The following is a 26,086-nucleotide window of genomic DNA, read 5'->3' as shown; positions in this document are numbered from 1 at the left end:
TAATTCAAAGCGCCTATATATCTACTACACAAACCGCCAGTGACCGAATAAGTTAACCCGATTACACTCCCATCATGCATCTTCCTCGCCTACTCGTCTCCTTTTTTTGACTGCGTTATTCCGGATCTTGGCATCCCTACGATCGAGTTGCATTCATAACATTCAAAAGCCCAAGAACAAGAATCACTCACGCAAACGCCCTGTCTTTTCTCTTCTTTCCCTCCTTCTTTGTAATATTCCGCTGCAACCTTCGCCTCGCTGCCGCCTCTGGATGAGTCGCTGCCTGAGTAGCACGTTGAATTTTGCGTTCTCGGCGCACACGAACGACTCCTTGTCGAATCCGGCTGTATGCGTTGGCAAAGGCAGTGGTTCCAGTTCGTTGCTGAAGCAGAGCCTGGAGCTCGTGAGTGAGAGTTTTGAGATCATCTACTCGAGAATAAGTGCCTAATATCAACAATTCAAGCTCGATCACGTACCAAGTTCCGTATCCTTGATAGTCTCTTCCTCTGCAATTCGATACACCGGAGCAAGTATGTGGGGAAGGAAAGTTTCGAGAGTCGGTGCGGATAGGTGCGAAGTCATCGCTGCAAACCATCGGAAGATCGAGCCAATATGAATGTACCACTTGCTCTAAATAAATAGGGTGCCATCCGTCAGATCTCATCCATAGACAAAATAATGCGCATACATACCGAGTTCGCGGCCCTATTGATCCGGGCAATGTGTGCTGATCGAGCTTGGTAAGATAGTTTGGAGAACATCCATGCGAGAGGGTTTGCCGTGCCTTGGTCGCTCGATTTTCAGTGGGAGTTCCTTCATCTTCAGCATCCGATTCACCACCCTGACTCGTCTTCATCCTCGCCAGCTTTCTCATCTACCGAATCCCAAGTTTTGCCTCACCATAGACCAGAGCAAACACTTTCCCTGCATAGAACAAATTTTTGACGACTTGGGTGCTTAGGGTATCGTCCAAGTTCGTACTACGCAATTGTAAACACAGCTTCTGTGTCACATCCACCAGTGCAAGTGTGATGGTCGTTCCAGCCGGGCTGGTAATCGTAGCCTCGGCCAAATCAGCACCAAGTGTCAAGGTTTCAACCGAAATCGGTATAGATGCGAAGAGTGAACCAACGAGGCGACATGAAGCGAGTCGGACCCAAGCATGGGGGAAAAGTAGATGGGAATAAATCGAAGCCCAGTCCTTTGTTGAAGCAGTGATGCTGTTCCGGAAACTCGCGATGAGCTTTCCAAGTGTCGTTAATGCATGGTACGGGACTTGCCAGGTGGCACTCTTGTCATCCTCGTCCACGTCCATCGCATCGCTCTCGTTGTTCAATTGTATGCGCTGCGTTGAATGAGTCCACGGAGGTCGGTGGCCATGTCGGACATAAAGGGCCGAGTCTCAGCGTGAAGGGCATCGAGAGCAAGGCACACCTGTGCCGCGACACCGGCAAGTTGTTGCTTTTCCTCTTGTCCGGCCCAGTTATGGGCATGTGCCATGAGCTTCTTGCGCCGTTCTTCACCGACTCGGCTTAGCAACTGTTGGATCAGGGCCGCCGCCATTTCCCGGCATTTCGTGCTGTCATCGTTTGCAATTTCTTGTCGGCCAGTTATGGGCATGTGCCATGAGCTTCTTGCGCCGTTCTTCACCGACTCGGCTTAGCAACTGTTGGATCAGGGCCGCCGCCATTTCCCGGCATTTCGTGCTGTCATCGTTTGCAATTCTTAAAACGAGTGCGACGAAAAACATGTCCGCATATTCGTCAACAATTGAATCTGTGAACTTGGAAATGACAGCTGCCAGGAATTCCATAACAGATTTGCGGCCACTGTCGAAGACGTAGTCAAGATTTCGTGCAAGTGCATTAAGTTGAGTGCGTAAACGACCTTTGCCCTGAGGATAGTCGAGTAGAAATTGCAGAAGGACACTACGGGCGAGCTCTTGAACCTGGGAAGATTGGTTGGTGACTAGGATTTCGGCTACTTTCCCCATCAAATCATATATTTCAGGAACCACAAAACCGAAATGATGGTGCGAAGGAGCGAAAAGACAGCAGCTTGGCGCTCGGGCTCCTCTAGGTCCGGTGCAATGACCTCTAACAAAAAGGTCAAGTCGCTTTCTTGCAGTTTGGCCGCAGGGCAATCGCGAATCATAATGGCGAGTGATTTGAGTGCAGTTTGGGTAACCTGATTCAGTTCCCCGGAGCTTCGGATAATCTCGAGCGTTTGCTTGACAAATACCGGGAGGGATTTTTCCACCGAGCGTAAAGGACACTTGACGATAGATGCTGCAGCCTTGAGTCCCAGAGTCACGACGTGACCATCTTGACTGTAGAGTGTATTCCCTATAACTACCGACATGGGCTCCAGTCTTGAGATTATCTCTGGGTCTGCATAATCAAATCGACCGCGTCTGAAACCAGTGATCAAAATCTCGAGACCGAAAGCAACAATCGGAAAGGGTTGCTTGCGTAGAAATCAGTATCTGGGGCAGTATCACGTTGAGTTCGATGTCGAAATCCGTTTTCTTTTTATACTGCTTTTAATTGGCCTTTGTTTGAGGAATTTGGCATTTTGGCTAATAAGACTGTGACAAAGTCCAATGACATCGATAGATTGAAGGTTGACGCTCGCATTTAAACCACTGGCCACTCGTCGTAGCACATCTTCAACTTGCTGCATGGGTTGATTGCTACTGTTTCGTGCATGATGGATCGAATGGGAGCAAGGAGTGCGGCGATACGGGAGGGGGTAATGTATTTCGCAGTAATCATAAAGGAATCAAGTCCTTTGGAGGCGGATGATCTGACTTCTCTCATCTTGGTTTTGAACCCTTCAGTTGGACGTCCTTTCCTGATTGTCCGAAGACGACTTCAGCGGATATATGCGCAATATCGGACAGAGTCATCCAGTACAGAGAAGCGGGGGCATGATCTCCAGTGGTGACGTGAACCAGGATAGAGTGGGTCACAAAGGCCAGAACGTGTAATTGAGGGCCGCGAGTTAGTGCGCTCCTGAGCTCCTTGATTAATAACGATAGCGACTCGGTCCAACAATGATCGCTATCTTGCACAGGGTCTCTCGTGAGATCACGTACGTCCTGAGATTTACTTCGGAGGATCTGGCTCAGCGCGACAATCAACTTGCTGATCTGAGGACTTCGATATGTCTCAGGGAGATGCATCGTGACGCGTGCGATTCCAATCGCCACAGGGATACGGATAGCTTCTTCAGCTTCGTCGCGCTTTTCAAGGTATTGCAGAAGGCTTGGGAGCAGCCGTGTTGTGACCGCCTCTTCAATACGAGCCATTTTCTTTGCCTCGCGCTCAATATCGGCCTTGACCTCTGCCTCTGCATCGGCGTTTTCAGTAGACTCTGCAACCTCTTCGACCTCAGGTTTATCGACCTCTACCGACTCCCCATCTTGAAGTGGAAATTATCCAGGATAGAAACGACTGTTCGTATCATAGCTTTCTCCGTTGTAGGTACTCTTTCAGACGAAGGTAGTGCTGAACAGCTGCGTTGTATGATCCCCAAACTAGTTGCGCGGCCATCCGACCAAGAGTGGTAATCGCCTCATTCACAAGTAGGTGATCTGTGGTTGCGACAGATTCAACAAACTGTCCAACAAGCGGCATAAATAGATCGGAAAGTGTAGTGCTTCGGATATTTTCGGAAAAATCTGCCAGGCGACGCAGGGCTCGAGTTCGACGATGAGTTTGTATGTGATAGATATTGAGGAAGAAATTGGCTTCATCATCTCCATCAGCAAGAAGGGGCGAAGTTGGGACAGTGAAGAAACAGAGTCACAATGAGAGACTGCATGAGCAATAACACTCAGTATTTCGGTGCGAACCAGTTCGAACTTGGAACGTAGACCGTATCGAAGTCCAGGATAGACTACTTTTGTGAATGTCTTCTCGAAATCGCTTGATGGTTTAGTTGCAACTTCCTCAACAAAACGCTTAAGAGTGATGCACTGCTACGAATGGAAAGTTCTTCAGGATCCTGGATGAAAAAGAGCATGTTGTAGATCAGAGGTAGCCACAGTTCGCAGGTGAGTGATTTGTAGCCCTCCTCGTTGAACAAACTGAATGCCGTCAAACGACGATCAAAATCGGGCTCTTCCATGCGTTTGATAGAATAAGCGTTCAGCTCGGTGACTATATGTGCAATAGGAGCCAATTTTTCGTGGAGATCTGCAAGCTGCGAGAATACTTCGACGAGAGCGACACGACCGGTCGAGTTCTGAGCGATTGGAACATCGAAGAAACGAGTTCGTAAGTTGAATGATATGCTTCACTCGAGGAATCCCTAAGTGCAGTACAAACGGCAACGTGCTCTTGATGATTCCCAGGAGATCCACCTTGACCTTTTCCGATACCGTCTTTGCCGGGCGACGCAGCATAGGAGATAAGAGTGACAAAAGCCGTGTCGCCTGTAATTCATCAGAAATGTAGGGTGCTATTTGGCAGAGAATCCGAAGCTGACGCTGGACGAGATCCGTTGTAGATGTGAGTGCGTTGCTCCGCTCGACCATTGCAGAGAGCTGCGCCAGAAGATGGGACGTATGAGGCTCGATGACTCGGGATTTGATGTCTTGATGAACCTCGGAGTGGTCTAAAAGTGCCTCTGTGATATCAAAAATCCTGGATATACCGCGGGCTTGACGTTTACGGCAGTGAGGCAGCTGAACACTTGCGGAAGGACGTCTGAGTCGTACTCGACGAGGAAAAGGGTCGTACGCGGTTCCATAGACCAAGTAAAATAGGTCTAAAATACCCGACGGTGCTTGCGTATTCTCGCGCGCCAACAACGGTACCCTTGGGGAAATAAACCATTGGAACGCGATGGAAGGTAAAAGGAAAAATCAAATGACTCGGCCGCAGCGGAACGGAAGAAATCAATAAACCGCTTCAGACCAATTTGACGAATGGAACGAGCCTGACGAAGGACATGCTCATCAGTGGGCTCCTCGGATTCGTCGACCTCTTCCTCGATAGGGACAATACTTGATTTGCAATGGGCTTGTGCATCCCGTAGAAGTACCATAGTCGTACAGTAGCTGTGGCCAATAATCGAGAAGCTTTGGACCCAAGTTTTGAGTACATCGGCGAGGAACGTCAGATATCCGATTCGTTGTTTTCCTCCGGCTACAGTATGTGCGTTCTCTAGTCCTCCATCAAGGCAATCTTCAAACGGTGCGAGCATCAACTGCACAAGCGTGCCTAACTCTTTGGCTGAGCATCCAGAAAGCAGAGTAAGGACTGCAGACTTCTTATCGCGCCTGTTCTTCTCGAGCATCGTCCCGTACAAAAGTCGAACAGTCACCTCCACCGCACGTGCTCTGAGTTCTCCATTCAATGAATCGAAATTGAAGCCGGTCATCTCATCGCGCCATTTAGTGTTCAGCTTGGAGAGTAGTGTGAGCCAAGATGTTGTCTTTGAACGTATGGGCCTTGAAGGTGCGGTGGGGGATGCATACTCAAAGAAGAGGGGCACCAGGGCACGAGTGTGTTTGTCCATGAGATATGGCATGCCACCAAGAGCCAGAAGAAGCTGTGCCTCATAATTTGCCAAGTCAAGCCTATCCTGGGATGTCGACTCCTTTGTGGAGAATTAATTTCGATCATTCAATCGATGCTAGTGATCCATTACTCACTTCCAGTGATACAATAGCGCCTCCTTCCCACCTATGTACCGTTTTGATAAACTTGATCGCGCTAGGACACCTCCACGTTCGCTCATCCTCTTCCATTCATCACTTCGGCTCGCCTCCTTGTCGATTTCCATCTCATCCTTATACTCATTATGTTCGTCCAGTTTCGAAGAACGCAGTTCAAACGCACTAGGATCCCGACAGACCTTTTCCAACTCGGAGAATACAACATCCCAAATTTCCTCTCCATATCCGCCCGTCGAGGCCAATACCCCAAGAGTCTGAATCGTTGGTGACCATAATGGCCGGAGGTTAATCTTAATTGCCCTGTTGACCAAGGTGGTAAACAGCCATGATTATGAGAGCGGGTCAGGTGAGTACTTACCAACCAACCATCGAGTAGCGATTTTGTGCATATTATCACCATCGATAGATCCACTCGCATCAACAACTTTCCAATGTTCACCACCCGCTCCGTGAACTTTGGACCGTTAGGGGAACTTGTTCCGCGGTAATAATCCGAGAGAGAGACGTGGTTTGCGCCGGCGAACGAATAATGCAAGGGCCAGCAAGAATATGGAGAGCACCCGAGCGAAGAGTATGCGAATGGGATGTGAGTGGTGTAAGTAGATGAGGAAGGACGATCCAAGGGAATGGCAGTTGTCACAGAGGCAAGTAATCTAGGCATCATCGATGTCAATAGTAAGTCGCTTCGGTGTATCAAAATACATACACTTGGAGTTTAGGCAAAGCACCCATTACACTCGAACTCCACCACCAGCGCTCAACAAAATCGAGGAGGGTAAGCTTGTTTTGGCTTTGAAACGCGGCCTCTGCACCCTCGAGCTCGACCAGAGCTATGATGCTTGCGCCCAAGGTCAAATCATTTGTTTGTCCACCGTGAAGCAAAGCAACTATTCTTGCAATAGCTGGCGCCACACCAGGTAGGATAGGAGCCAAAATTAACATATTGAGTAAATCCTTTTCCTAGAATACGACATGGGTGTTAGTTCTCCTTATTCAACGATTGAATTTACTTACATCGTCGTCGATGCGCCATTTGCGAAGTCCGTCAACAATATCGGAACCCACTCGTGCAGTCCATACAGCATCTACTTCTAGATTTCCAGCTTTATATAAAGCCGCCAGGGTGGCGAGACACTGAGATCGCCGATCATTTAGGGTTTCGGGGGTACGCCTACACACTATCAGGACTAGAGTAAATTAAGATCAAAATGCCGTCGTTACCTCAGAACATGTTGCAGTATCATCGATTTCCACCCTCCCCACCCCAGTTCAGATAATATTGCGGAAAGCCGCATCCCTTCCGATGGGTTCTAGACTTACAAGTTGACAATCGATACATGACCTCCCGAATATGTTACTTACTTTCCAGACGCAATCGAGAACATGTCTCCCTGGTCCGATCCAAGATCCCATATCCCCAGCCATCAGTGCGGCAGCAATTAATCCACGATATTCCGAGCGCACTCGAGACTTTTCAATGCAAGCAAAAATGCGGGGCACAGTTGTTAGGATGCTCGAAACCGTTGGTCCTGAAATAAGAAGTCATTAGCCAACAATTTTATGGCAAACCCAAAAAGACTCACGAGAAAGTTTCCCACCCTTCCGTACGCGCGCACATAGCAGTAACAATTTCTACTGCACGTAACAACCTTTCCTCCTGGAGACTAACGACCTCATCATGTTCCTTGGCTTTTCCTTTTCCCTTGGCCCCAAGCTCCAACGCCGTCAACTCCCTTTCTAATACTGCAACAACTATCCCTGCAATCCCTGCAAAGCTTTCGGTCTTGGAATGGTGCATCAGGGCGGTTAGCACCCGCCTCAAGGTCACATATGTCCCATCCGATCCTCCGACGTGTGCATCCAAAATCGGACCAATTATGTCGGTGGCGGTTGTGTAGATCCCCTGTGCCTGTTTGGCCCGAGTTGCTTCGACCACACACCAAGCCCCGAAATCAGGGGCGTCGTTCAGCGATGCCACTAATATTTGAGCAGCTTGCTCCTTTTCGGGCTTTTTGAGTTTACGCAGGAGATGGCCCCAAACCTCAGCAAGCATTCGGACATGCGAAGGTTGCGTAGACGCAGTGGCCGCATGGAGGAACAAAGACCAGATGACTCGAGCAATGATGGATTGGTAACGACGAGATATTTGAGGTGAGTTGTGAGGGCTGTCAGGAGCAACTCGAGTGAATCTGGGGAAGTTTTCGGGGGAGCAGCCCAAGTAATGTTCCCAAAAGCTGTGATGCAATAGGAAAAAGCGTTTGCCTCAGATCGTACATCAAGCACGTCGACAGCCTGATTGCAAATAAGCCGAGGCGAGAAATTTCGACGAAATTATAAACTTACTCGATCATTGGTTTGAGTCCCTCGTCTGATGCATTTACCGCTTCAATCCAGAGAGATGCAAGCTCTCCCAATGATGCAGAAGCATGGCCATAGATCCAGATAGCGAGCTCGCCCGATTAGCAAATGTGATAAACTTTGGAGAAAGATTGAGCTGACGCCATTGCTCAAGTGAGACTTGGAAATGAGATTGGTTATCCTGTGGTACAGCTATCACTGGGGTGTCGAAGCAGCAAAGTTGTGATACACACCTCTATGTTATGCTCCGCAATTAGTGGCGCTACTTTGGAAGGTGCATGGACATCCTTGAGTTGTGCTTCATATGAGCGGAACTGGAGCCCAGTGGTAAGTAGTGTAAACTAATGAGCTCAGAACGGGACGCTTACCGTGAATTTTTTGGTCCTTTGTGGGACATCCTCGAGCTCCATCATCATCTCATCTTCGCTCCCGCTCATGACGGACAACACTCAAGCCAGCAAGAAAGACAAGTGGAGGTCAAGAATGGGAGTAAATTTGAGATCAAATTCATTGTGCTGACATAAGCTTGCGATCGGTAGCTTCGGTGTGGACCAGACGGCGGCATATTTGTGCACTGTGCATTTATAGTTTAGCGCAAGTGAGATTCCGAGTATCTTGCGGTGATAAATGTGTAAACATCCTCTGTTCACTGTGTAAAATCCTCTGTTCACGGTCGAACAGGTGTTATTTACTTTCTAAAAGCAATCCGAGTCGTCTGAGTTTCGCCCAGCAACGAGAGCTGACGTCGCGCTTTGATCCAGGCCTGCCATACTGTAAATGTGCTGTAAATACACTATATCGAGTTTGAACGACTTGGCCCTGCGGATATTGCCAAGTCCTCTGTACTGGCTGGCGGCCGCATACCTATCTGTCGGAGGCTCCCAATCCTCTGACTCGATCACCGAATGCAATGTGAATCAGGAGTCGACGTCCACACATTTATCTTGAAATTTAATCCAGGAACACCAAAGCGTCATATCATACATAACCAAACACCTATTTAAGAGTTTTCCCTAATGAATCTAGTATTGATTTGGAAATAGTGACAATCCCTCATTGTGGGCCCCGGATGAGATCGACGTTTCTAAGCTACGCCAACTACAGAACACCGCGATGATCTTTTCGGCTGTATTTGATAGGGATCCGGCTTATACCCACATACTTAATAGCTTGGGTTCGCACCTCATGAGAACAACCCCTTCTTCCCTCTTCCTGACCTCCAGCTTAGGCTCAAACTATAGATGACGGTGGGAGCTTATGGGATCGACCCACAAGCTGGTCTATTTAGCTCTTTTACAATGTGGTATTCAAGGTAAAACGTGTTCAGTGCAGCAAGGCCTGACGGTTTTGTTCAAACCCGCGTATGGCCTATTTTCTCATTGACTCATACCTGACGATAACAGGAATCCTTGTTGCCTTAACGCTGAGCTTCCTCACTTCCAAGTCCAATCGTCCCACCTGGTTCAAGATATACGTTGTCATTACAAATCTACTGACTGCGGGGCAGACGGTTACTCATACAATGCAGGCATTTGAGTGTATTGATTCTATTCCTCCTCGAGCCGAGGTGAGATCTCTTTACTGTGCGGTGTGTTTAAACCGAAAACTTAAAACCTAAAAGTTGGTGTTTATAACGCCAGTGCTCACTGGTCTCATTTCCGCTTTTGTTCAACCATTCTTCATGTATAGATGCTGGAGAATCTACCAGCAACGCATATTGATGACCGTTCCGTTGTTGGTATTGTGGATGACTCGCTAGTTTCTGCAATCATGATTGTAAGAAGTAGTCAACTGACCTTGGTGCTAAACTGATCCATATTAAGTATAGGGCACCTTTCTTTTAAAAGCACTTGCTCATCCGCCTACAGGACCGGCACTTGATGTAAGCCTGCATGCATACTGTATAGATAGGGGCTTCTGAGCTAAGGTGCTTTTAGATCTACTTCTCGAGTTCGTACAAATCGCATTTTAGGGTATATTTACATATCGCTTACCTTGGCTTATTAGATGTCGTATGGTCATTCAGTTCCCTGGCGTTTGACGCTATTACCACCCTCAGCAGTAAGTCCTTCAAATAACTTGCGATTGACGATAACATGCTGAGTCATGTAGCTATATTTTATTTTTACCGAATTCGTAAAGGTGATTTCACATAGATTACATGCTTTGAGTATAACTACTACCCAGCTCTACCAATCTACATAGATCTAAACGCAAATCAAGGCGCTCTGTTCGTTGTTTGGCAGGTTCTATGGGTATGTAGACTATTTAACAGTTTTGCCGAGTGCTCAATACCCATACGCAGGCCTCAGCAGCCCCTCCCTTGATACTGATCTTCATCAATATTATCGACACTTATGCGGTTTGCCAGTTTCATCTTGCGAATTATATTATATCTAATCTTTCTCGTAATGACTATATGTGAAGGTTTCGGGTGGGGGAGGACTAATTGGAGTTATCGCAACGGCCATGATGGGTAAGGGTAATGTCAGTCATTTACCTGAGCAATCTGGGCTTATTCGAGCGATAGGAAAGTCTTGGTTTTATCACTCATGGTCAATGTTGTCGGGTAAGCTTATATCGCAGTATAACGCTCTAAATTTATGACTAGACGGACGCTACTTTCACAGACAAAGTCGCATTCGTCAGCAATTTGAACGACGCTGGGCTACCCCTACGCCCGGTAAATCATGGATGCAAAAGCGACCCAATCAAACTGGTGAAGCTACCGATTGGCCGACGATCCATGTAACTGTAAGAATATGATGAAACTCGGATTGGGCAAGTAATTTTTACACTACCACAAATTTAGGTACATGCTGAAACAATCGAACTCGCGACCATACGAAACTGGCGTCAAGTAATGCCGAGCATGAAAAGTCTATCAAGAGCAACCGGGGGTATCTATCTCACGACTATGGCTAGCCTAAAATGTGTAAGTGAAGTCTTCCTAACAAGGAACTGATATAGTCAAATTATATGGCTGACTACATTCATTATCCGGTAGGACAAATGGAAGCTTGCCATCCTGTGCCTAATAAATAATTACTGAACAATTAAATTCCGTGCTCAGCAAAAATCAGTATTCCTGCCGTACTCTTCCTAGCTCACAGCACATTTCACTGTACTTATGCGATGCGCATACATATATATTCACTTAAGCATGTATGCATTGACTTGTTGTCTATATTTCCACCACACCATCGCGATCCGACGATGCGGATCAGACAAGTAGCCCATGTTTTGAGTATCCAATAATATCTAAAAGTATAAAATCAGTGTGTCTCAACCTTTTGTAGGATAATTAAATTCGTTCTTTATCTATCAGATACCTTTTTCCTCAATTCAAACGAACCAATGGCTGAATTCGAGGATATCGTTCAAGCAGATCCTGTAAGGTACACATTAGGAATAGGCCTATCTTTGTGAGTACCAATGAGAGCCTGCTTGCTTGCTCATATCTACTCGGTCTCTTCGATAGGGTGGGTTTGTAATGATAAGTCCCACTGATCAAGTGAATTATTCCCTTCAAGCTCCCCACCACTGATTCGATCTGAGTAACCCCAAGTGATGGAATAATGCTCCAAGACTAATTCCAGCTCTTCAATCTCATCGAGGTGTTCAAGGCGGGATATTCTAATTAATCGAAATAGATTAATTATCCATGAAGTGCATCAGTCAGGCAGAGACTTTAACAGCACCTCTGTAACTCGGACACTGGTATGTTTTCGCGGCGGATGCTTTTCAAGGTGCGCCCTTTGGAGTGACTGAAACCATTGCTTGTATAACGAGATAATTGGGAGTTTAGAGTTGGAAAGGCATCCACGCCCGGAAGTTCGATATGTCGAGCCTGCAGATAGTCATGGCATACATTGCACTCCAGAAAAGTATATGAAGTACCTTGAGGTTATCCTTCAGCACTTTACCGAACGAATCCTGGAGCCCAAACATCTCGTACACTATCCCAGCGGCACGCCCGAATGTGTTCGAGAACCACTGTAAAATGGCGCCCGATGCACTTGGCGGCATATATACGAATACACATTCGGCTATGAATAGTGTGGGTAGACTAGGGTCAAGAGGAGCATTAGAAGAGGGCGATGAAATAAGAGGTTCAAGCACGGGTACCCCTTCTCGAAGGTCGAGTGGAATAAGATGGTAATCAGATGAACCAAGACCCGTACCGCCGCGCTCTCGTCTAGTTTCAATTTCTACTCGATCGATATACCAAATACATGCTCACCTATTTTGACATCGGAACCCAACGCGTTGCTTAGAGGCTGAGATTGCATTACTGCTTTCGCTTTGCGCGACGTGTTCTCTGTAAAGTCTAATTCTACGTATGACGCGATACGCTCCCTGAAACCCTTATCCTATAGAAATATTTAGAACCGTGTATTCTTTTTACACAGTATATCCCCCGCCATACCTTGTATCGCTTCCAGCGCCTAGACTAACAATCTGCCGTTTCTCTGTATTTGCACCCGCTAAATTCAACCAACTTTCGACCAGCATATCAATCGCAGTAGATCGAACGTAGGTACCGACATTCATAAGTGGTGCTCGAGTAGGAACAAAGCGCGCTCGTGGAACTAGGGGGGCGAGATATGGGTCTACAAGGTATCCTTGACGAACAGCCGAGAGACGAGAATGTGCGGCATCGGTGTCGGTTTCTCGGATAGCACTATCGGAATCCTTGAGTTTGTGTATATTTTCGGCTTGAAGCATCCTGGGAACTGCCATATTGCAATCTGCTCGTTTAAATTTGCTTTGGTGACAGGTAATTATAAAGCTGGTGGCGGTTGGAAGTAAGCTTGGATTATTTGACACTGATGTCACAGCACCGATCAATTTCGATCCCTTGCTTCGGCCTCATTCGGACCTTGCCTGGATCGCATATTTTCGAGCACCATGCGTGCTTCGTGTCGTTTCTCCAATATTTTACGACCAGGGATTATATGTGGTGACAGTACTCGCGAGAACTTATCCAGGGCCCAGATACCCCATCTGCTTTCAACGCTCGAATTCGACTGACAGCACAACTCTACCAGTGGATAGGACCACACGGTAATTGCGGTTATTATTTCTAGATGGTATATTAAAAGCAAAAAATAGATCCAAAGTTCAACTATCCGATTATGTTTCAAAAGAAGGGATCCGAAACATATTGTTCTGTCGGAAGCCCAATGATGAGAACGTCGCCAAAGCATTTGAGATGGCAATAAGGTAAGTAATATGACTGGGAGTGCTCGGAAGGCGATTATGCTGGCATTAGGTACATACAGCGCCGGTTTGAGCACACCACACTATTTGTCGAATCGTCGTCCAAAATCCCGCCTGGTGTAGAACCTTACAACCCCGATGCACGTAAGGGTCCCTCCTTTTTTCCGTTGGTCAACTCAAGCACTGATATCGCTATCTATATAGCCAAGAAACCAGAAATTGACTTGATTATAACACTCGGAGGCGATGGAACAATTCTGCACGCAAATTCTATGTTCAATACGGGACCTGTACCTCCAGTGCTCAGCTTTTCGTTGGGTACGCTTGGGTTTTTATTACCCTTTCGTAAGTTCTGTTTCACATAAATAAGCCTGATACTTAAGTTTTTTTTTGTTTGGCAGATATCGGGTCACTGCCCACTGCATTGGAAAATACGTTTTCCGGGACGGCAACCGTCTTGGAGCGGATAAGACTCGCTTGCACATTTCACGATGCTGCGGGGAAAGTTTTGTTAAGTCAGGGTATCACTATTTCTTTCGAATTCGGGCTCACGCACATGCTTAGAGGGAGCTAGAAGCCGATTATTGGCTATGAACGAGGTATGCGGTACTACAAACGATCACAAGGCATCTCGTTTTTATTTCATTTATTGCTCAGGTTGCCCTGCATCGTGGAGGTAGTCCACATCTGACTAGGATTGATTCGTTTGTAGATGATACACATCTGACGGAAGCAGTTGTATGTTGCATTTCATCCTATCCCAGAATTTTGATTTATGACGCCTTTGAATAGGCAGATGGTCTCATCGTATCCACCCCCACAGGCTCCACGGCCTATTCGCTATCGTCCGGCGGACCAATAGTTCACCCTTCCGTTGAGGCACTGGTAATGACACCTATTTGTCCAAGGTCTCTTTCCTTTCGACCTCTGGTCCTTCCCGCATCGTCGGAAATCCGTCTCATGGTGCGCTTTCGAAATTCGGTGATTGCTACTTGGTGGAGCTCATTACCTCTCAGGTCCATAAAGCGTCGCGAGCACATGCTGAAGTTTCGGCGGATGGACAGTCGGTCATGAACCTTTTCCCCGGAGAGTCGGTTCGGATCTCCATTTCAAGATATCCAATACCGTGTATCAGCCGGTCCTCGCCTGCCAGTGCCCCTGACGGGGACGAAGACGGCATACCAAGTAATGCGGACCAGGACAATTGGGTCCGAGATATCAACAATCTGCTTTTGTTCAACGCTTCGTTCAAGAGCAGTGCAATAGTTTTTGGGAAAGAGATCGCTTAGGAGAGTTGTAGCCGGCTCTACGGCAACTCGGTTATCTTGACCATGCGCTTTTGTCTTTGATTTTTGAGCCACTAATACGGTCATGAGTTGATTAGATAAGCGCATGATCTGCGGGGGGAATTTGCAAATGACCGGGGATACCGTGGGAGTCTATCATACCTTGTGGGATACGCCGGCAAGCCCAGGATCTGGACCGAACTGGAACGGAAAATATAATTTTGAGCTCCGAGTTTTCTAAATTCAACCACCACCCCATCGACTATGCCTAGCACCTCTCTAGATATTCGACTTGCTGAACCTGTCGTATTCCTGCGAGGCTCTGGAGATGTTACTTCCAGGAGGCGCCAAGGGGTCCCCCCGGATACAGCCCCTGCGATGGTAAGAGGTATCCTCACATTAAAACTTGCCAAAGCGACGAAGATACGGAGTATTTCTATATCGCTCGAGGGAAAGGCAAAGACGGAGTGGCCCGAAGGTGCGCTATCTCTAAGCCTTCGGCCGATAAAGGCCATGTTCTCATACCTTGTCATTAATGCGCAGGAATTGGCGCTCGTCGTACTGAAGTAACGGAGGATGTCAATGTACTTTCCTCATCGACTGTATTTTCCGTGCAGGTCATGAAGATGATGCGGCTCCGACCAGCTCGGCTCGTAGGGCCATGTCACTTGGCCCCGGAGTGGGGTTAGATCACGAAGCGGATGATGAGGGAGCTATATCCGATGATGAAGATGACGCAGACAACACCGATGAGCCACGGCGCGCAAACAACCTAGACCAGGGTACAATTCGTGCAACACGGGACGGCGACTGAGCGCAGATCAGGACTTCTTCCACCGTCATATTGTAGAGCATAACGAGCAAACCTCCATTTTGACACCTCCTTACACCCCTCGCACGGGCACACCTAGCGTGCCTGGATCCCCTAGGCAGACGCTTCAGGAACTTCGAAGTGTGCTTCGTTCGGACTTGGCAAATTCCCGCACTTCAGTTCCGTCAAGTGCGTATTTTTAAACTAGCCGCCGGCGAAATTCTATTGAAGCTGAAATTATCCAGGACCTCCGTCAATCCATGGTGCATCTGGCTCCCAACCCATACTACCTCGGCCCACTGCTCCTCATGAAGTTTTGTCGGCTCCGGCATCACACGTGCCCTCGACAAACGTGTCTTCCGATGCGAGTGTCAAGTCGCTCCATGAGAATATTTCAGAACACCCTAGCGATGAAGAGGTGGGGGACCACCTACCCGTACTTAGGCGCCCTTCTCCTTCCCGTCGCGAATCTTCTGCCTCATTCTTGGGAGAAAACGAAGCCCAGCGAGCACATGATAATCCTCAAATTTCTCCCCCGCTTACCGAACGTCAACGTTCTGCGTCTCGCTCCACGGTTTCCCACCCTCCAGCCACACGGTCCAGTTCCCATGTCCCTCACTCCCCACATCACCCCCGGCCGATACTTCAGACCTCCGGCTCAGTTTCGCTTCGCAATACCGGTAGTCCTAGTCCTCACCCATCGTCTCTTCACCCGACATTCCACACTCAGACAGAATCTCCAGGAGCTGAAGCCTCACCCGTAAGGGATCGCGATCGCTCCGAGTCCCGCGTGCGTGGTCGTCAGAATACTAGGTTTAGCCTTGCAGCTGTTTCCAGCGTATTGCACGAAATTGGGCATGAAATTACCGAAATCACAGACCGGGTGCGGAGTAAGTCACGGGCTAGCACTGGCCCTGGACCATTTGGGCGTGGAGGAGCCGGGTCAGTAGGTCCTAGGGAACATGAGCACGAGCAAAGGTTGAAGGATCGAGCGGCTGAGCGTCAGCGTGAGAGGGAGACCGCGGTTTCAGGAAGAGACGAAACCCAGCGTGGCCGACAGAAAGAACGGACGGCTTTAGAGAAAATAGGAGCGAGTTTGGGTTTGGACGTCGATCCTAATGTGGAAGCAGACATGTGGCAGGAGTTCAAAAAGGTGTGTTTATCAAATTTGTCACAGACGTAACCCGGACTAATAGGTATATGCAGGGACCTACAACTATCCCATTTCCTTTGCAGTTCCCTCCAACACTCCCCCGTCTCTCATTGCGATTTCGGCTCAATTTCTTACCGTCTCAAAGCTGTTGTTCACCGAACAGGAACTTTTGTGCCGAAACTTGTGGCTCATACAGAGGTTACACTTATCAGCTGCCCTGGGGAAGATGACACAGAAGAGCGAGAGAATGTTGTTATCGAGAGGCAGTGGGACGAACAACTAAGGTACTTTATTACCATTTCTGGGAAAAGTTTCCCCATTGGAGGAACGGTACCCATTACTCTGGTAATGATGCCTTTGGCCAAGGTGAAGATATACCGGCTTACAGTTATGTTAGAGGGTGGGTCTAATGCGCAATCTAACGAGGCTCATACTGAACCCAGGCGGCTTACAGAGAAAATTGATTATTATGCTCATGGGCGGCGGGTGGCGCGTCATGACCCAACTCGACGATATGAACTCTTATCACTCAAATACCCCAACCTCAAACACGACAAAGGCGTTCGACTGCCATTGCTACCCATACTTGACGATTCTAATAATGCGATATCCCACTCACCGTTGGTCGGCCTTATCGAGGGTCAGGATGCAGATGAAATTGCAACTAATTTATTAAACCCTAATGGCCCTTGGACTATTCAAGTGAGTAATCTTCGCGTTGAAATTTGAGCTCGAGAATTTACTGGATCTGTACATCAGCTGCGAGCGAATCTACCCACATGTTCTAGCCCTGTTCATTTCACGTGCAAACATACCAAGTAATATTATTATTTCCCATTGGATCAAGATCATGATTCGTGTTGAACGAGGAGATGACCCCCAGATGGACAAGGGGAAGCGGAAACAATTCGACATCATTGTCGAAACGCCGGTGCATATACTTTCGGTACGCAAATACTCAATCATCGCCGTTCGTATTATTCAAACTTTTCCGGACAGTGTAAGTGTAACCCAGACTACACGGCCCTTCCAGCATATAGTCTACCATCGCTTCCGGTACAAAAGATAGGTACTTCAGTAGGCGGGTGTCTCTGCAATCACGTAAAAGCCGAACAGCAGAATCGGTTGCAAATCGCAGCTCCCTCTGGAATTCCTACCCAATCACCGATTTCGGGTTTGGGGTATAGCGCCTTCAACGTTCCACCGGCTGACTTTATCCATCCATCACCGCGGCGTGCACAAGTCTCCAACCCGAATACAGTCGCACCGGATAGGATTATGGGCGGAATGGCTGTCGAGGCCGCTATCGGGCATAATGCAAGTGGACTCAGCGAGCGACCTCAAGTCACTAGGGCACACGACTCGGACGAACGTATCACTACTCTCGTGGATCGTAGTTTACAATTTGAGAGGCTGGTCAGTGGAGAGGAGGGTGTGAGCGGAGATATGCCTCCTGCATATACGGATACTGTAGATGGTGCTCATCATGGAGAGGAACGGGGAAGGGTTATGTTTAGCGAAGTCACAGCCAGCCGGCAGGGGAGTCGGAGTAGACCGGGGAGTAGAAGCCGAGCAGGTAGCAGGAGTCGGCCGGGGAGCCGACCTGCTAGCCGACCAGTCAGCAGAGCCACGAGCATGGTGTGGACTTGATAGGAACGGCATAACTACAACTGGGACTATTTTATTGATTCTTTGGATGGTCGGTCCGTTTATCTATGAATTCACATCACACTTTTTGCAATAGTTGATTCTCTTCGCTCCTCATGATCACGCTATGAATAATGATAAATGATCTTTCAGTACACATCCTACAATAAGCAAGACCGACTGTTCTATATTAGAGCTTCGCCTTTAGTTGCGTGGAGGAACCTTCCAGCATGAGCCTCTTTGCCATACCCCCAAGCATTGGGAAGCGGTCTCCTTGTGCCTTCGCGTTTGCTGACGAAGCCTGTCGCCGTGCATACCGCGCAGCAACGCCTGTGTACCCTATTAGCATGGATTGATTAGTTACAGATGTACTGAAGACGTACCTTGAGAAATAATTGACAGCCGGAATATCATCCAGCTATTCGCAAAGACCATTTCGGTAATCGGGTATGGTATTCCGAACCCATCGCAAAAGGCACGCTCCAACTCTTCGAGAGAACACGGCACTGCATCAGGAGGCTGTCCCTTGAATCCACTAATCGCGTTCGGGGGTGGTACTTCTGCAGGGTCAACGTGGTAAGGCATAAGAAGATTGGCGAGATCTGCCAGCTGCGGGTATGAATTGGCTGTAAGTAAACAATAATATGACGATATTCTAAAACTGACCGGGCTGCCCAAAGTGCATAGTTCCCAGTCTAAGATTCCAATAACCCGGGGCTCAGTGGGATGAAAGACAATATTATCAATTTTATAGTCTCCATGTACTACGCGAAGACCGGTTTTGCTTTCGTCAGGGAGGTGTTCTCGGTACCATGCGATCATCTCGTCATAATCGGGAACCGGTCCCACTGGCTCCTTAGTTTCCACGTCGACAACCTTGGCTTGAGCCCGGTCCCACTGGCTCCTTAGTTTCCACGTCGACAACCTTGGCTTGAGCCTGTGACACTCTTTCGAGAAATGAGTGCTATGTAATTGAGTCATGTAAAAACCTACTTGGATAAGGATTTGATTTGCCGAGGGAAATATGGGGTGTGGGGGCCAAAATTCTCGAGTCCCACTCCGAAGGGACAAGTGATGATAAGGCAGCTAGTGATCTGACTGCCGAGAGCCAGCTGTAACGGTCCGGGAATGTAAGATATGGGCACAAACGTACTAAATAATGCTCAATTAGTCCTTACCACTGCTTTCTGTCTCTTTTGGTATTTCGAGCATTCGAGGGTCACTGAATATTCTTCCATCAAGGAATTCCATTACGTAGAAGGGTGTACCATCACACTGCTATCTTCGCACAATAGGACTGGTTGTGGGATAGGAATGTAAGCCTTTGGCTTATTGCGGTATTGTGAGTATGAATAGCTTGTAGAATTTTGTACTCTCGTTCAACGGCATGCGCGGTTGGCGACAGTAACTGACCACCAGGCTTTTTGCGCATCACAAATCGTGTTCCGCTAGTATGAGGTTAGGATATATAAAATACTCTTAAAGGATGAATTCATGCCTCAGTCTTCTGGTGAAATAATAAAAGTTGGATGTCCTACCTGTCCATACTTTCCGAAATTTCAGCATCATATAGCTTCAGATCTATGTTATAAAGCCTCACTTTGAACTGCTTGACCTCTACAGGTACTCTAATTCCCCTTCCATGTTGCCCAAGGTACTTGTTCAATGATTGAATGTCGATGTTTGCTCGGATTTCCCCATATTCGCCACCGATTTTACCACCTGACATGACTGCTTGGCTCTTTTATTGGTATTTAGCTCTCTTAGGGAAACAGATGGGGGCAAAGCTGGTGGGCGGCTGGCTGCAAGGATATAAACAAGCGACTCCCTCGATCGAGGCCCCGGCAACGTGTGTACCCGGTACCGAGGGCGCCGGGCGTTAACTACGCTCAATCCACAGCTTAGCCCTGGTGACAGCCAATAAGGGCTACCAACTCATATGGCCCAACCATCCCGTGGCCAGTGGAGTGCATTAGATTCCAACTTTCATCAACGTCTCTCATTTTACGAGGACTGCTATTAAAATACCTGACTAATTAAATTCAGTACTACTGGCTATAGCTAGTACTCTGATCGAATACGCGCCCCTTTATTGGAATACCAAGATAACGAGCAAATCGAATCTGTCTCAAGTCTGGCTAATACCGTTGGAAGCTCAACAGCAGGATATATGTTTAAATCAATCGAAATTCAACATGAAGACTTCGAAGAGAAGAGAAGGGGATGGGACTTGACGTGCAACAACAGTGAGCACTTTCTTATAACATCCAGATACAGGCGTTTATACCGAAAACAGACTATGTATAGGGATCTATACATCTAAAATGGTAGCTACATTACCAAACATACATCATAATACTAACACACACTCGCCTACGCGGTTAGGCATGTTATTGATTATAAACCCCTCCAAATATCCGTAACTTTAGGCTGGTATAGTTTAGGAATGCTGTGCCGGCTCCTGGACGAAGGCACTATCATACAACATCGCCTGCTAACGACTCATTCAGATGACCCGATCCTTGGTAAGGTCGATCTCAGTTGGTTCTATAACTGTGAATAATCATTAGCATTTTCGGCAGCCGTACTGTTAGCAGTACCACTGAAACGCTTTCGATATCTGGTAGTATTAAGCTTTGGAAAGTGGTCACTTATGGCGAGGTCCCCTTTAGAATTTTCATTTGTGCCCATTCCAAGATGCCTGCATCTTATTCCGGCTCGCACTCTCTAGATGTGTCTGATTTAACGGAGGGAGTTGTATACAAAGTATAAGGTTACAAGAGACAACAGTGCCAGATATAGCCAGCACTATCAATATTGCATAGGTTCAATTCATTACGACCGGAATCTAGCCACTTGTCACACTCTACAAATAACACTAATGACACCATATTCGAATAGAGCTGAAGTCAAGATCAATACATACTGATTTTAGGTATTGATTCTTCCATAGTCTGATTCATAGGTATTGATTCTTCCATAGTCTGATTCATGTTGAGAGAGGCATACTAACATTGTAATTTTCAGACCATATCCTACTGAAAAAAGGAATCTTTTACTGATGTACTGATTTTCAGGATTATCACACCACAGTGAAACTACTCTGAAGGAAAGTATTTGCCATGATCACGCAATTACACAAAGGCTTCTATGTCTCCGTTCTTCTTCAAGGGCGGCATTGAACGCCTCTTGTGCCAATCTTGCCCTTTCATCATCAGCTATTTTTATTTTAGGAAGGCGTCTCGTATTTTATCTTCACGTCTTTCGCTGGCTTCCCTTGTGGACCTCAAGTTGTCTTCGTGCTGCCTTTGAAGAGATTCCAACTGGGCGTTATGGTTCGAGTCTAGGCGCAACATCGTTTCGGACCATATTTTGAGTCATCGTAGCAAGGAGAGCTTGTAATTGCTCCCTCCAGTCTTTTTCTTTTTCTTGGTGCCCTTCTTTCAATGACTTTACTTGGCCCAGCAACGATTCCCGCTCTTCCTGTACTTTCCGCTCCTGTTCTTTGAGCAAATTCTCCATCGACTGGTGCCGTTGCCGCGCTACCTTCTCTTGTTCTGTGAGTTGATTCTGGAATTTTGTGTTGATCTCTGCAATGACCCGGGCGTGCTCTTCCTGTATCGTCTTAATCCGTTCATTGAGCTTCTTGATCTCGTCCTGTAAGCCATGCCCAAGAGCTATACCAGCGGCCGTTTCTTCTAGTTTTCGGTTTTCATCTTTGATCTCCTTGGCAACTTTTGGCATGGTAGGCTCCCGAGGTAACAGTCGAATGATATCATGGGCCGACACCTGTGTATTGTAGTGACGGGCCATCTGTGCACCTAGGATCAGGGGTCCTGCAAAAATCAATACCATCGCGTAGCTCATTTTCGCGGAATATCTCGTGGTCTGTTGGAGGGTTCGACCACATATTTGTCACATAAACCACATTTTTAGTGAGTCGGTTCCACAAAGCTCTTTGAACATGTTCAGATGGCGAATGTCTGTCCCTCTAACTCGAGTATCAGTAATCCTGTGTAGGTATAAAAGTCTGCTATTTTGAATTTTTGCGAGTATCTATACATTTGGAAGGTATTTTGAGTAATTAACATGAGCCTTCATGAAAGGGGTGTGTAACTTAGTTCCACTCACGCTGCAGTAAGAAACCCTGCCACCGATTTTAAGATATCGTCTCCGACAATACGTATCGTCGAAACCAGGGCAATCAACCACTACAACAGGTTTCCCGTCGACCGTAAACATAGTAGCGGGCTCTATATTCTTCGTGCAGCTTTGACACCATGGCCGATACTCATAGAATCGCCGCTTGCAACATTGGCAAACTATATATAAATCAGATAGTTAGTATGTTGAGCTAGTACACGATACAGCAATCCTTGGATCACCGTTGTTTTTCCCGCACCCGTTGGTCCACACCGTTGTTTTTCCCGCACCCGTTGGTCCAAACAGCCTGTTGTGTTGAAACGTTGAGTACTACTGGTAAGTATCGGTAATATGAATATATACATACACTATGATTGCTGCTTCGTGTAAGCCACAGTTAAAGTCAATCATCTCAGGAGTATTACGAGTATATAGAGACTACAGTTTTTTTGAATTCACTATCCTGTATAACTTTCGACAGATGAGAAAATAAAGGGCCAAGCTGAACCAGTGGGAAGTGATGCATCTGCTCACTGAAGAGCACGCACTTTTTATAACATCTCAAATCCACCAACCCTTGCAATTGGTTTTCAATCGGAACTCGTCATCCCACCTACAGTCAGTATATTGTTGCTCATTCCCCTCCAAATTCAATGTCAAGTACCAAGGGCTATGCTTAGGGCTAGAAAACTTCCAAAAGGAATGCTGAACATCCTACTCTATGCATTGCATTTCTCTACATTTGTTCCATAGCTACAAGATCCGTTCGAATCGAGTCAAGGCAAAATTTCCGCCACGCTGCGGGCGGTGCTGCGCTAAGGCTATAGGTCTGGCCACCTTGATCGTCCAATAGGCATGAGAGCGCTATCTCTTGAGCGTCATCTGAGAACTTCTGGCGTATCTTCTCAGATAAAATAGGGTGTTTTGTTAATTTTGCCTTTGTTTGGTGAAGACTAGCGGAGGTGAAGGTCTCCATGCATTGCGTAGAATGTGCTTTGATGTGCTAGAATTTGTATCACATTGCAAGTGGATCGATAGCGGCCATATTAACAAATTTATTCGGTCATACTGGTGAAATACACTACACCATACAAAGGCCACAGGGTTTGTACCATCAATACCGATGAATATCCATCAAGTCTCTTTTCTTAATTTGGACTTACTACTGCAACTGTATTTTTTCACTGGTCGATCGCGCGCTTGAGAACCAATCCCACACTTGGAGCCTATGCTATGTATACGTCATCCCCTTATTATCCCCAAGAAGCTATATGTGATGGAGGTTTTCAGGTGCCAACATTGACGCTCAAGAGATACCGCTCTCATGCCTATTGGACGATCAAGGTGGCCAGACCTATAGCCTTAGCGCAGCACCGCCCGCATAGCGTGGCGGAAATTTTGCCTTGACTCGACTCGTACTGATCTTGTAGCCATGGAGCAACTCCAAAGAAATGGGGCGCGAGGAGTGTGATAACTGCCACCTTTATTTTGGGAGAGCGTACCCAGTTATAATACACCATTCTTGTCATCCTAAGCATCCCTATCAACGCTCGATTCTTGCTCCAGACGGTATCGATAGGTTCACTGCATCAGTACAACAGTACAACACCCATCTTTTCATTGCTCAGCAATGAGCCTAACTAACAAGGGCTCTGGAGTTTGTAATACGTCTACTACTGCGGCTCCATGGACTCAAGGCCCTGAGACGCCCATAAAGGGCCCTAAAGTTATTGTGTAAGTGAGCACCTGGCCAGCAATATGAGTTATTCGTAATCGCCGGGACCAGAGAACTGGCTCTCAGCGTTGGGCATCATTTTGAGAGACTGATGAGGACTAGGGAGTTCGCATAGCCAATTCAGGTTGATTTTGAATAAAGTCAAGAGAGTTGACGACTTTTGTTTTGAAGCGGCTCTCCCTCTCCCTCCTCTCCACCACTGTGTTTGCAGCTTGTTCTATGGAAAAGTTTGATTTCACTGATAAAACAATGCTTATGATACACATAGATTATTTGGATGCTGGTACTGGAAAAACATCGGTGAGAGAGGCGTTACAAACTCTTTGGAAAATTAGAACTAAATGATTGGCATACTGCGCCGAACAACAACGTTAACTGTAGTTCGCAAATTTAGCCAGTGGCAGCACGATGCAAGTCGGAAACGGTTTGACGGAGTTTCTTGTCGAAGCGTAAGTTCAAAGAATGCAAGCGGCATAGTTCACGCCAATATCGGTATGCCCATTTATACAGGTATACCAATCAGTATCAAATTATCGGGATGCTCTATCTCACGTCCACAAAATCTCTGACACTAGAGTCGGAGGAACAAGCTTCCGACATATGATGTTTAAAGCACTCTGTGGCCCCAAAGCGTTTAAAAATGTGGTCTATGTTACAAATATGTGGTCAATCCACCCAACGGAAGATGAAATACTCCGCGAAGCCGAACTTCGCGATGGAGTTCTTGGAACGCCTCTAGCCGAAGGTGCACAGATGGCTCGTCATACCAACACCCAAGAGTCGGCTCACAATATCATTCGAATGCTACTGGGAAAGGACCTTATGGTTACAAAAATACAGCGTCAGCTGGTGGTTGAGTCGCTCCCCCTGGAGAAAACAGACGTAGGGCTTGTGATTGGGCAAGATCTAGAAGACAATCTTCGTAAACGACAAGAAGAATGAGTGAACTAATGGCGCAAAGGCAGAATGCATTAGAAGCAGACGACCAAAAATGGTTGCGACTCCTTGATTCTCAAGAGGAGCGTACAAGGATAAAAGAAGGTCAATTGTTAGACCAGCTTCAGGTCTTGAGGACGAGTGAAACAAACCATCAAACAACACAAGCCTACAAGTTGACGAAGCCCAACTCAAAACTATCATAGACTCGGATTGGGCTTTATTTCAGGCGCAAATCGAAGCTATAGAAAACAAGTCGATGGATCAATCGAGGGCTCGAGATAATCGATTTGCGGATTATTTACGGAAGGAAGAAGGACGGGAAAAACAGAGAGATAAGAAATCGACGACGAGATAGCCAGAATGAAGGCCATAACTACTAGCCCTCCGGAGCTAATCACGGAGCTACCAATGTCGGCGAACAAAATTGTGTTACTGGCGATAGACCATCCAACAAAGGCGGAATTATTCGTGACTTCATTGGGAAGTTTTGGGACTATGTGACTAGAATTGTCGCCCTAATTCGTGAGCACGACCACAGCACTTCATCAAGAGCTTTGACAGTAACTATCATTCACATACCATTTGCCTTCCACAGAGAACGTGGGAAATAGCTATGGCTCTTCTCGCTGGACCCAAGACTCCAATTCGTTTAGCAGAAAGCCTCAAAACAAACCTTTAGATTCGAAGCGACACAGGACCACTTACAATCGGAATGAAGGTTATGGATCCAGTTCGGAAAGGCGGTCACAAACCTACAAGGGTAATAAGGCGTCCGGTTATTCAAACTCGCCCTCAAATCACGAGTAAGATGCTTTATACTGCTTTCTATCAAACCATACTAATTTGCATAAGTCGATAACAATACCAAAAAAGGAACATTCGATAGTTTTGAGTGTCCATTAACGTACAGACTTGTTCAATCTGCACGATGCAGATGTTACCGGATATATGTAAACAATGTAACAACTTATCACGATCTGTGTCAATGACTTGTTTATGTGCATATTGTATGTGATAGTGTAACATAATAAACCCATTTGGCTGTACATGAAGGAGCGAAGCAAGTACTTAGTGAACGAAAGCATACCAGGAAGGGAGGGAAGAG

The 26,086-nt window shown here is 46.9% G+C and overlaps 9 protein-coding genes across 9 annotated transcripts; 4 read left to right on the top strand and 5 right to left on the bottom strand.

Moving 5' to 3' along the window:
* Nucleotides 1–72: 72 nt before the first annotated feature.
* Nucleotides 73–2,361, bottom strand: RhiXN_07228 (U3 snoRNP protein Utp20; the record flags this gene model as incomplete). Its single annotated transcript, XM_043327044.1, has 8 exons — nucleotides 73–136; nucleotides 192–426; nucleotides 477–630; nucleotides 693–784; nucleotides 901–1,345; nucleotides 1,435–1,598; nucleotides 1,651–1,948; nucleotides 2,023–2,361. 8 exons carry the CDS (start codon nucleotides 2,359–2,361, stop codon nucleotides 73–75), a joined length of 1,791 nt encoding a protein of 596 aa, XP_043185516.1.
* A 454-nt stretch (nucleotides 2,362–2,815) lies between these two features.
* Nucleotides 2,816–8,481, bottom strand: RhiXN_07227 (U3 snoRNP protein Utp20; the record flags this gene model as incomplete). The annotated part of the gene is made up of 18 exons (XM_043327043.1): nucleotides 2,816–3,423; nucleotides 3,500–3,751; nucleotides 3,811–3,900; nucleotides 3,981–4,248; nucleotides 4,332–4,438; nucleotides 4,492–4,823; nucleotides 4,880–5,587; nucleotides 5,663–5,986; nucleotides 6,049–6,339; nucleotides 6,393–6,646; nucleotides 6,701–6,857; nucleotides 6,908–6,996; nucleotides 7,049–7,199; nucleotides 7,270–7,920; nucleotides 7,970–7,978; nucleotides 8,030–8,136; nucleotides 8,278–8,358; nucleotides 8,413–8,481. 18 exons carry the CDS (start codon nucleotides 8,479–8,481, stop codon nucleotides 2,816–2,818), a joined length of 4,548 nt encoding a protein of 1,515 aa, XP_043185515.1.
* A 676-nt stretch (nucleotides 8,482–9,157) lies between these two features.
* Nucleotides 9,158–11,096, top strand: RhiXN_07226 (uncharacterized protein; the record flags this gene model as incomplete). Its single annotated transcript, XM_043327042.1, has 13 exons — nucleotides 9,158–9,218; nucleotides 9,448–9,632; nucleotides 9,734–9,820; nucleotides 9,873–9,926; nucleotides 9,982–9,994; nucleotides 10,052–10,105; nucleotides 10,157–10,186; nucleotides 10,250–10,299; nucleotides 10,350–10,406; nucleotides 10,472–10,613; nucleotides 10,656–10,798; nucleotides 10,857–10,979; nucleotides 11,052–11,096. The coding sequence occupies 13 exons, from the start codon at nucleotides 9,158–9,160 to the stop codon at nucleotides 11,094–11,096; spliced, it is 1,044 nt and encodes a 347-aa protein (XP_043185514.1).
* A 409-nt stretch (nucleotides 11,097–11,505) lies between these two features.
* On the bottom strand, nucleotides 11,506–12,787 carry RhiXN_07225 (leucine carboxyl methyltransferase; the record flags this gene model as incomplete). The annotated part of the gene is made up of 6 exons (XM_043327041.1): nucleotides 11,506–11,680; nucleotides 11,746–11,894; nucleotides 11,945–12,113; nucleotides 12,173–12,242; nucleotides 12,288–12,417; nucleotides 12,503–12,787. 6 exons carry the CDS (start codon nucleotides 12,785–12,787, stop codon nucleotides 11,506–11,508), a joined length of 978 nt encoding a protein of 325 aa, XP_043185513.1.
* Nucleotides 12,788–13,259: 472 nt separating this feature from the next.
* RhiXN_07224 (ATP-NAD kinase) lies at nucleotides 13,260–14,556 on the top strand (the record flags this gene model as incomplete). The annotated part of the gene is made up of 8 exons (XM_043327040.1): nucleotides 13,260–13,270; nucleotides 13,320–13,411; nucleotides 13,472–13,612; nucleotides 13,669–13,782; nucleotides 13,832–13,866; nucleotides 13,925–14,005; nucleotides 14,060–14,230; nucleotides 14,284–14,556. The coding sequence occupies 8 exons, from the start codon at nucleotides 13,260–13,262 to the stop codon at nucleotides 14,554–14,556; spliced, it is 918 nt and encodes a 305-aa protein (XP_043185512.1).
* A 261-nt stretch (nucleotides 14,557–14,817) lies between these two features.
* RhiXN_07223 (arrestin) lies at nucleotides 14,818–18,167 on the top strand (the record flags this gene model as incomplete). Its single annotated transcript, XM_043327039.1, has 8 exons — nucleotides 14,818–15,031; nucleotides 15,171–15,335; nucleotides 15,404–15,553; nucleotides 15,610–16,517; nucleotides 16,561–16,688; nucleotides 16,730–17,219; nucleotides 17,254–17,463; nucleotides 17,517–18,167. The coding sequence occupies 8 exons, from the start codon at nucleotides 14,818–14,820 to the stop codon at nucleotides 18,165–18,167; spliced, it is 2,916 nt and encodes a 971-aa protein (XP_043185511.1).
* Nucleotides 18,168–18,354: 187 nt separating this feature from the next.
* On the bottom strand, nucleotides 18,355–19,893 carry RhiXN_07222 (phosphotransferase enzyme family protein; the record flags this gene model as incomplete). Its single annotated transcript, XM_043327038.1, has 5 exons — nucleotides 18,355–18,494; nucleotides 18,548–18,773; nucleotides 18,831–19,101; nucleotides 19,158–19,316; nucleotides 19,703–19,893. 5 exons carry the CDS (start codon nucleotides 19,891–19,893, stop codon nucleotides 18,355–18,357), a joined length of 987 nt encoding a protein of 328 aa, XP_043185510.1.
* Nucleotides 19,894–21,494: 1,601 nt separating this feature from the next.
* RhiXN_07221 (50S ribosome-binding GTPase) lies at nucleotides 21,495–22,019 on the bottom strand (the record flags this gene model as incomplete). Its single annotated transcript, XM_043327037.1, has 1 exon — nucleotides 21,495–22,019. One exon carries the CDS (start codon nucleotides 22,017–22,019, stop codon nucleotides 21,495–21,497), a length of 525 nt encoding a protein of 174 aa, XP_043185509.1.
* Nucleotides 22,020–24,450: 2,431 nt separating this feature from the next.
* On the top strand, nucleotides 24,451–24,984 carry RhiXN_07220 (50S ribosome-binding GTPase; the record flags this gene model as incomplete). The annotated part of the gene is made up of 2 exons (XM_043327036.1): nucleotides 24,451–24,491; nucleotides 24,618–24,984. The coding sequence occupies 2 exons, from the start codon at nucleotides 24,451–24,453 to the stop codon at nucleotides 24,982–24,984; spliced, it is 408 nt and encodes a 135-aa protein (XP_043185508.1).
* Between the last annotated feature and the right edge of the window lie 1,102 nt (nucleotides 24,985–26,086).

Source organism: Rhizoctonia solani, chromosome 13 (genome assembly GCF_016906535.1).
Source record: "Rhizoctonia solani chromosome 13, complete sequence".
Lineage (NCBI taxonomy): Eukaryota > Fungi > Basidiomycota > Agaricomycetes > Cantharellales > Ceratobasidiaceae > Rhizoctonia > Rhizoctonia solani.
The sequence above is the reverse complement of the archived record's forward strand: the minus strand, read 5'-3'. Positions and strand labels throughout refer to the sequence as shown.